This window comes from Xenopus laevis, chromosome 9_10L (assembly GCF_017654675.1).
Source record: "Xenopus laevis strain J_2021 chromosome 9_10L, Xenopus_laevis_v10.1, whole genome shotgun sequence".
In the NCBI taxonomy this organism is placed as follows: domain Eukaryota; kingdom Metazoa; phylum Chordata; class Amphibia; order Anura; family Pipidae; genus Xenopus; species Xenopus laevis.
Window position 1 is genome coordinate 132,617,149 of NC_054387.1, and position 10,304 is coordinate 132,627,452.

At 45.3% G+C, this 10,304-nt stretch overlaps 1 protein-coding gene across 1 annotated transcript; it reads left to right on the forward strand.

Moving 5' to 3' along the window:
* The first annotated feature begins 224 nt into the window (after positions 1–224).
* On the forward strand, positions 225–8,857 carry LOC108703949 (prostasin). Its single transcript, XM_018240261.2, has 6 exons — positions 225–435; positions 4,565–4,600; positions 5,277–5,421; positions 6,407–6,678; positions 7,992–8,158; positions 8,353–8,857. The coding sequence occupies exons 1-6, from the start codon at positions 396–398 to the stop codon at positions 8,680–8,682; spliced, it is 990 nt and encodes a 329-aa protein (XP_018095750.1). The 5' UTR covers positions 225–395; the 3' UTR covers positions 8,683–8,857.
* Positions 8,858–10,304: the final 1,447 nt, after the last annotated feature.

Consider the following 10,304-nt stretch of genomic DNA (forward strand, 5'->3'; position numbering starts at 1 on the left):
TAGCAACCAGGCTGCATTTTAAATTCTGGTGACAGTGTGTGCCCCATAGATGGCAGACTTCCCCTTTAAACCCCTTTCATTAGCGCCCAGAGCAGTTGAGGTGCAACAGGTGAAACCAGCTGGAGCCGCTGGATCCCGTTTCTGTTGATGTGGAGCTGCCAGCAGTGGAGAGGAGACTGAGGAGGAGGAGGAAGAAGAGGAGGAGGGGGTGGAATGGGAGGGGAGGAGGAGCAGGTTGGGTGAGCGTCTCAGGTGAAACTCAGACTCACGATTGGATCCACCTGTTCACATCTCTCAGGCACCGAGAGGGACCACATTTACTCCCATTTACTCCTCTGGCTGATTCATCTACCTGTGACTTTAAGGAAAGAGCAAGTTCTCCATAAGGAAGGAACATGGAGCCTCTCCCACTTCTCTCACTGTTCCTATTGGCAGGTAAGTGGCACTGGGGGTCTGGGTGGCAGTTGAGTGTATTCCTGGCATTAAGAATTGACCCTCGTCCTGTGGCCCCACCAGGTCTTGTTTTAGTTCAGCAGCTGAAGGGCCACAAGTTGAAGTTCAATAGGGAGAGAGTTGTGTGATTGGGGTGCAGTTCCCAGGATCCCTAGCGCCTTTATAATGATCGGAGAGAAGATGTTTGTTTTTTTTAGTTGTGGTTGGGGCAGGGAGGGACGGTGTCTCCAAACCTCCATTACCTTCCACCCCTCCTGCGCAATCTGGTTATTTAGGAATCCACCCAGATCTCTATTGTTCTGCTGATACTGAATATCTGCTTGTAATGTTCTCGCCTGCACGCAAGGCATTGTGGGATAGGTTGTGTATGGTTAATGGAAATGAATATATTTACATATATATTAGTGGGGGATTGGTGTTCAGTGAGATCATGAGACTGTCATTGCTACAGAATCAGAACCAGCACAGTCTCACAGGGACAGTCCATCTCCAACTGGGCCCAGACTGGCAATCTGTGGCTACTGGCAAATGTGTAACTTGCCACAGTCACTCACTAGTTATTGGGCCTGTGGGGGGCAGTTTGGGCCTCTGTGTACTTGAAATGACAGAGCCTAGTTTGAATCCCAGTCCTGACCTGTTTCCGGCCATTAGTCTAAAGTAGCACTGGTTAAACCTGTCCCTGTATATGTAGGGTCAATGTATCCCCAATATTATCTATAAACCAGCACTGGTTAAACCTGTCCCTTTATATGTAGGGTCAATGTATCCCCAATATTATCCATAAACCAGCACTGGTTAAACCTGTCCTTGTATATGTAGGGTCAATGTATCCCTAATATTATCCATAAACCAGCACTGGTTAAACCTGTCCCTGTGTATGTAGGGTCAATGTATCCCCAATATTATCCATAAACCAGCACTGGTTAAACTTGTCCTTGTATATGTAGGGTCAATGTATCCCCAATAATATCTATAAACCAGCACTGGTTAAACTTGTCCTTGTATATGTAGGGTCAATGTATCCCCAATAATATCTATAAACCAGCACTGGTTAAACTTGTCCCTGTATATGTAGGGTCAATGTATCCCCAATATTATCCATAAACCAGCACTGGTTAAACCTGTCCCTGTATATGTAGGGTCAATGTATCCCCAATATTATCTATAAACCAGCACTGGTTAAACCTGTCCTTGTATATGTAGGGTCAATGTATCCCCAATATTATCTATAAACCAGCACTGGTTAAACTTGTCCTTGTATATGTAGGGTCAATGTATTCCCAATAATATCCATAAACCAGCACTGGTTAAACCTGTCCCTGTATATGTAGGGTCAATGTATCCCCAATATTATCCATAAACCAGCACTGGTTAAACCTGTCCCTGTGTATGTAGGATCAATGTATCCCCAATATTATCTATAAACCAGCACTGGTTAAACCTGTCCCTGTGTATGTAGAGTCAATGTATCCCTAATATTATCCATTAACCAGCCCTGATAATTATCATGGCTTAACTGGAACCTTATGCAGGGGTAGGGTTACCAGAGAACTTGATAATTCAGGGACATATTTATGAAATACATTCAATGGTTTTTAGTGCAGCCCTTCTAGCTGGATATGATCATGATATACAGGACCTGTAAGTTTATCCATATTCTCCGGTGCCATCGCAAGGGCAAGTGATACCTGCTGACATTACTGGCAACTACAGTGCCCACCCCAAATACCCATACTCCATGTTCCGTCTCCACCACCTCTGCTGTGTGGCCATTCCATGGATCTACCTTTTATAGTTCTAGTTAGTTCCAACTTTATACAGTGCCCTCTGCTCCCAGTGTCCTAGCAGTGGTCTGGTTTCTCTGTAAACAAGCCATTGGGTCAGGTATCCTTCTCTTACCTGGTAGTGGCACCCCATCTTGGTAGAGTCCCAAGTGTACTGCTTCCATCCCATTGGGTAGGCATTATGACAAATGGCATCCGCCAGCCTCTACTCACACGGGATGGGGTGTGGCCAGAAAATATACACATGGACTGTACCAATTCCTGTTTGGGAGGGGGTGGTTCTTGAGTGAGACACTGAAACTTCCACCCAAAATTAAAAAAACTTGGTTGGCCAATGACCATTGCTACTCCTAAAGGTTCCAGAGCCAATTGGGCCTAAGAGAGTGACCAAGGAATAGATCCCTTTGGGACAGGGTATAGTTATTGAGTAACAGGCAGCTGTATCTGGGTGGTGCATATAGTTATGGAGCCAAAGCAAAGATCTGGGCGGTACATATAGTTATGGAGCCAAAGCAAAGATCTGGGCGGTACATATAGTTATGGAGCCATAGCAAAGATCTGGGTGGTACAAATAGTTATGGAGCCAAAGCAAAGATCTGGGTGGTACAAATAGTTATGGAGCCAAAGCAAAGGATACTTGGATGTCAGACAGGAGACTGGGCAGTTGGTTGTTACACCACAGTGTCCTGATTATACGGCTCCTAAACTGTCAGCCCATTGGTTTATACTGTCACCGTAAATTGTCAATAAGAGTCTGAAAGGGAGATCTGAAAGGGAGAGAGGGAGCAGAGAAATTATTTATTGGCCACTGGCACCCATTCATGATCAGCGACCCACGTCCCTCGCATGTGACTTCACGCTCTAATGGCCCAGACCTTGAATGTGCCGAGGGCAAGAATTTAACATTAACTTGTCCTTATACACATCATGCTGCTGTACCTGTGTATTCCTGGTGTATGTGCTGCTGTGGGTGCCGTGGGCTAGTATTTGTGTCTGTGGTGTCTGGGGTGTTTCTACAGGCCATGGAGCAGAGGGGTGCATATCAGTGTGAATTTATGGGGAGAGACTGACACTGGGGTACATGCTGTGCCTATGCCACTGTATTATGTCACAGCTTATAATTGGTATGTGTATGTGCAGCCACTCCTTATGTGTCACCCTATAGTGATTACATTCAACTGCAACTGCCACTTTCCCGTAATGGGCGCAGTCTCTACAAGATCTTGTTTTGTCTCCGTCTTCCCCATTCCAGATTTGCTCAGGCTCCCTTAGTTCACTACATAGTTCCCCTTGGGTACATTGCACTCATTATCATTAATCACCATCTAAAAGCCCCAGGTATATCCATAATAAACCCTATCTCCAGTGTGGTGGTGTTTCTCTGGGTGCTACATTCATAGAGAGTGCCTGAAAGAACCTGAGAGTGTTTCTCCTGTAACCTGTACTCCTGCCTGATATTCTGTGTATTAGCTATTTATTGCTGGTAATACCAGGCAAGCAGTCTCTGTGTAAATCTGTAGTGTTTCAGCCACTAGGGGGCTCTGTTTCACTAGAACTTTGGATGAGAGCAATCACTCAGCTCCCACAGGCAGGAATACAATATACAAATAAAACGGCAGAATAACAATATAAAAAGGGTTTATTGCATATTTGTGGAGATATAATATAAAGGTTAATTCAGTTTGCTTGTCTTGCCTCTGAAATAAACCTACTCCCTGCAATTAGGTCGGCCATTAATCCCAGTCCATAAATTACTGTATCAGCTCCAGGGTTTTACACCTTGTCATTCCTCGGCTTCTAGACTCACTAGCTGAGGGCGAAAACAAATTCTGCATTCTGCCACTAGGTGGAACATGGGGTTAATATTTATGCTCATACTGGAATACTGCATTGCTGCAAAGTCATTAAATCCTGTCCTCTCTAGAAAAGCAACACTACCATAGAGCACATGACCAAGCCTATGGCACATAAAGTTAACATTGGCCACTTTGGCCACATACATTTGTCAAAACAGAGTCTATTGACCGTGGGGATTGTGTTATGTTCTAGCATATTGGCTCCACCATATTTTCATTGGGTTTCCATCGCTGCAGCTGCTGATTTGCAGTTGGCCCGTTCCCATTGGCTGGCTTGTGTTGGGATCGGCCGGACTGTGGCTCGCAGCATGGGTGAGACATCGGCCGCAGGAAAAACATTTAAGTTGTGGATCAGATCATTAAATATGGTTGATAAGAAACGGAGGAAGGACTGTACATGTGTATGTATAATACTAATAATAATGTTTTTGGATGGCCCTAACTGATCCTTTTTCTCCTCTTTCTCTGCAGTTGTCCATTTTGAGCCGGGCAAATCTCAAGAGGGAGGTAAGTACTTCTAGTTGTCGGTATCATTCCGAGGGGCGCGTTGGTGCTGGGCTGGAGTGTAACCCCTCCGCACTTACAGAGCAATTCATCTTTCACTTTAATTGCAGTTGGTCACTTTTCATCCTGGCTCATTGACTAAAACAAAATTTGCCTTAATGCAGCCAGAAGGCCGAGCTTTACTGCAGTAGACAGGCCATGGCGAACTGGTTGCCGTGGGTTACGGCGTTGGTGCAAATGTTTAGTAAATGAGCCTACTTGGCTGTAATGGTAGCAAGTAGCCACACCCCCTTTCCTCATTAGGGATCACCATGAGATGAGCAATGATTGGGAGGCCAGGGTCCATTTCAGCTACAGGCCGGGCAAAACCTTTCAGACAATGAGCAGGTGAAACAGGAAGTGATGCATTTGGAGCACAATAATTGTGTAGGAAAGGGCTATGGATGTGTGCGCCAGATGCTTCAGTTACGCCTGCTCCACCCATAGCTCAGTTTATGGCAGTCCACTCACAAGCCAACAAGGGCCGGATATTGAACAGGACTAAGTCACAGCGTTGGCCCCTAAACTGGGTGCCCTTCCTACATCCAAAGCTGGACAATATCACTGGTACAAGTAATGATGTTCCTCTCGTGTATATGGAACGGTAAGCTCCATGTTACTGATCCTTCCTCTCCCACAGTTCAGAGCCGCATTGTTGGAGGACACGATGCTTCAAAGGGAATGTTCCCGTGGCAGGTCAGCCTGAGGTACCAAAATAAACACGTGTGTGGTGCAACTCTCATCAGCTTAAACTATATCCTGACAGCTGCACACTGCTTCCCCTCGTAAGTACTGCTATAGAGACTCGAGTCCTCCCTCTGTGTCTGCTTGTACTGTTAGCCCCTCCCTCTCTGCTAATACAGTTAGCTCCTCCCTCTGTGTCTGCTTGTACTGTTAGCTCCTCCCTGTGTGTCTGCTTGTACTGTTAGCCCCTCCCTCTCTGCTAGTACAGTTATCTCCTCCTTCTGTGTCTGCTTGTACTGTTAGCTCCTCCCTCTGTCTGCTTGTACTGTTAGCCCCTCCCTGTGTGTCTGCTTGTACTGTTAGCTCCTCCCTGTGTGTCTGCTTGTACCATTAGCCCCTCCCTCTTTGTGCAGTTAGATCCTCCCTCTTTGTATAGTTAGCTCCTCTCTGTATCTGCTTGTACTGTAAGCTCCACCCTCTGTGCCTGCTGGTACTCTTAGCACATTGAGCATGTGCCGACACAACTTAAAGGAGACATATTATTTAAAAATAAGAATGTACCAGTGCATTATGCTCATTTAGATATAGAAGAATTGTGCTTAAAAAAAGTAGTGTTTCAGGCTGATTTATTGAATATTTCTGCAAAACCCCTAATAATCCCTCCCTTCTCTTCTACTTGCTGCTCCCTGAATTCCCAGGCTGTGCACTCAGCTCACTGCACTGTAGGACAGGAACCAATCAGCAGCTAGCAGGACCTGATAGGGAACTGAAGCCTGTCTGTGCTTGTGTGACTGCAGGGCTGTGATTGGCTGTCCCCCTCCTACTGTGCTTCTGGCAGGGACCGTTAGGACACGCCCACCCCTCATGTGAAACACAGACAGGGACCAGAGAACATCTATAGGGAGCTCCAATAAAGGGGCTATTTTTAAAGATAATAATTTTTAGCACCATGTAAAAGCAACACCAGATATTACTTGAAAAAAAACAACTAATTTTTTAGGTAATTATAAGTAATATATGGTGTTGTTTTTACATTCTCCTATTTGTGTTCCGCACGTGACCAGACTCTCTCTCCTGTTCCTCCAGAGACCACATAATGAGTGATTACTCCGTAAACCTGGGGGTCCTCGAGCTGGACGTCCCTAGCTCAGACTCCCAACTTCTAAAACTGAAGGAAATAAAAATCCACCCTTCCTACTCGCACGACACTTCCTCCGGTGATGTGGCACTCGCTGCCCTCAACCCCCCTGCAGCCTTCTCCAGCGCAGTCCAACCCATCTCTCTGCCCAGTGACAATGTGCAGTTCCCTATTGGCTTGACCTGCCAGGTCACCGGCTGGGGCAATATCCGACAGGGAGGTGAGTCTCTCCTTTTTCACTGTTTCTTACAGGATTTCCATGACCTTTTTGACAATTCATTTTTTATTATAGGGAAACTTCTTTATATATAGATATGAAATATTATATTCACTAGAATTCATCACAGATATACTGAACATGGGGTGAACTAAATACTAACTGTCATATACAGGGAACTCATGTATTATAAGGGATAATGTACCCCCTACTGTAAATGATAAGGATATTAGAAGTCACTGAGGGGTTGTTCTGTGACCATATAAAGGCACAAGGCTGCAGGCTGAGTTATACAGGGAACTCTGAGTATCACTCATGTATTATAAGGGATAATGTACCCCCTACTGTAAATAATAAGGATATTAGAAGTCACTGAGGGGTTGTTCTGTGACCATATAAAGGCACAAGACTGCAGGCTGAGTTATACAGGGAACTCTGAGTATCACTCGTGTATTATAAGGGATAATGTACCCCCTACTGTAAATGATAAGGATATTAGAAGTCACTGAGGGGTTGTTCTGTGACCATATAAAGGCACAAGGCTGCAGGCTGAGTTATACAGGGAACTCTGAGTATCACTCATGTATTATAAGGGATAATGTACCCCCTACTGTAAATGATAAGGATATTAGAAGTCACTGAGGGGTTGTTCTGTGACCATATAAAGGCACAAGGCTGCAGGCTGAGTTATACAGGGAACTCTGAGTATCACTCATGTATTATAAGGGATAATGTACCCCCTACTGTAAATGATAAGGATATTAGAAGTCACTGAGGGGTTGTTCTGTGACCATATAAAGGCACAAGGCTGCAGGCTGAGTTATACAGGGAACTCTTGAGTATCACTCATGTATTATAAGGGATAATGTACCCCCTACTGTAAATGATAAGGATATTAGAAGTCACTGAGGGGTTCTGGGAATATAATGGTTTTATCCATGTGCCATTAAATGTGCAGCTGGAATGATTTGCACACAGCTCAGTTAAAATAAGGGTGGTGAGATGAGAGAGTGATACAATTAGGGTAATTTGCATATAATACGAGCCATGTATTTAAATTATATCCTTAAAAACTGAGCTTAGTGATGTCATGTCACATGACAAATGAAACTTGTGTATTATAAATAATAACCCCCTGTTGCAAAATATGAGGATATTAGAAGTAACCTCTGAGTAACCTGTATAAAACACTCGGCCTTCGGCCTCATACTTTATATGATCATGAAACTCCTCGTGACTTATAATATCCTTATATTTTACAAGAGGAGGTACTTCATTCACTATATCATTTCATGACACACAATTCCACTTTGCAGTGAGTCTCTCGGGGGCCAAAGCCCTGCAGGTGGGGAATGTGAAGATTATCAGCCGTCAGACCTGCAACTGTCTCTATCACATCGCACCTTCCTCAGACTCTCTGGGTTCCATCCAACAAGACATGATCTGCGCCGGCTCAGCAGCGGGGAGCGTGGACGCCTGTCAGGTACGTGGGAAGCAGATCTGGCCAATCACATGAATCACTTTAGCTCCAAGCCTATAGAATCTTCATGCTGCATGAAATATTGACTTCTGAAGAGTGTCATCTCATATAATGGTTCCAAACACTGACTATAGATGTATCAGTGGGAGGTACAAGTGCTGCATTCACTCACTTTTGATTTGTTGTTGTTGCTGCAGGGAGATTCCGGGGGTCCTCTCACCTGTACCGTGAATGGTAAATCCTACCTGGCAGGAGTAGTTAGTTGGGGTGACCAATGTGGAGCAGCAAACAGGCCTGGAGTCTATATCCTAATCTCTCTCTATGTCAACTGGATCAGGAGCATCGACCCCAGTGCAACGGTCCAGTACGTCACCGTGAACATTCCCTCTGACCCACAGAACGACGGCGGCTGCGTTGGTGCAGACGGAAAGTTTTATAACAACCCGAATGGAGCCTCCATCTTTCTCGTGACCTTTGCAGCGCTGCCTTTCTATTGGTTAACGACCTATATCCTGAGCGACTTCTAAAGACTGGGGCATAAGCCACATGGACCTATGGAAAGGCCTCGGGCGGGTCATTATATTGGGTGCACAGCCCAGACTGGAGATGGTGGAGCAGTCACTGAATGTTCCTCTATGTTACAGAACAGATTTACTGTATGATCAGCAGCCAATAAAGCCTGTAGTATCTGTCTGACATAAACCACCTCTCGCCCATTACATTTAATTGGCCGTATCCTAATTGTAAAATGTTGCAGGAAGCTCTGCGCCCCTCTCAGCCGTATCGTCTTGTCTCTTACGAGGCTTACGTTGATTTAGTCATTTAGGCAGAATACATATGCCACCCCGGGGACAGTACTAATAGCACAATAAACCCTATGCACCAATAGTGGCAATAAAGCAGCAAGTTCTGCCTCTTGGCTCTTTCTCAGTAACCTATACGTTAAACCCTATGCACCCCCCTCTCTGTTATTGCGCAACGCTACCTTAAATTAAACCTCTCCAAAACGGAAATGGTTCTCTTTCCTCCAACTAACACCAGTAACATCCCGGAAGTATCCATCATAGTTAACAATTCCACTATCACCCCCTCTCCCCAGGCCGGTGCCATGGGGTTATCCTAGATTCTGCCCTGTCATTCACTCCTCATATCCAGTCACTTATTAAATCATGTCACTTCCACCTAAGGAACATATCCAAAATACCATCATTTATCACCCAAGATGCTGCCAAAATTCTTATTCACTCTCTCGTCATATCACGTCTAGACTACTGTAACTCTCTTTTAATTGGCCTCCCCCTCCAGAGACTGTCACCTCTCCAGTCCATAATGAACACTGCTGCGAGGCTCATACACCTCAGCAACCGCTCCTCCTCTGCCTCGCCATTCTGTCAATCCCTGCACTGGCTTCCGTTACCTTTCAGAATCAAATTCAAATTAATGACCCTGACTTTCAAAGCACTTCATAACTCTGCCCCACCCTACATCTCTGAACTCATCTCTATATACTCACCCACTCGCTTACTACACTCTTCTACTGACCTGCTCCTCAACTCTTCTCTCATTACCTCCTCACATGCTCACATTCAAGACTTTGCAAGGGCTGCACCCCTCCTCTGGAATTCTCTCCCACTGTCTGTCTGACTTTCTCCCAACCTTTCTGCTTTCAAGAAATCTCTGAAAACGCACTTCTTTCGAGAAGCCTCCCCTCACTCTGCTTAACTACCAAACGCAACACCACATACAGTACCACATTTCTCACCCACTTAATTCGATCTTGCCCACTCCCACACCTTGTGTATTACTCCCTTCCCTTTAGAGTGTAAGCTCTTTCTGCATAGGGCCTTCCTCACCTTTTGTACCGGTATTGATTGTGATGTATGTAACTCCATATGTTCTATGTATAATTCATGTGATTTAGTTGTATAATCACATTTACTTTACAGTGCTACGCAATATGTTGGCGCTATATAATTGCTGCAATTGGTCTCAGCTGAACTCCTCGGGTTGAAGGCTGAATAGATTCCAGGGCACCTGCAAGATTAGACGGCCCCTTGTAGGGTCACCTTTCCCCACCAATCAGTACACAGCATCTTTCCCCCCCCCTTAGGGCGGCTCTTGGCCTGAGCTAGCACCTTCACAGGGTCGC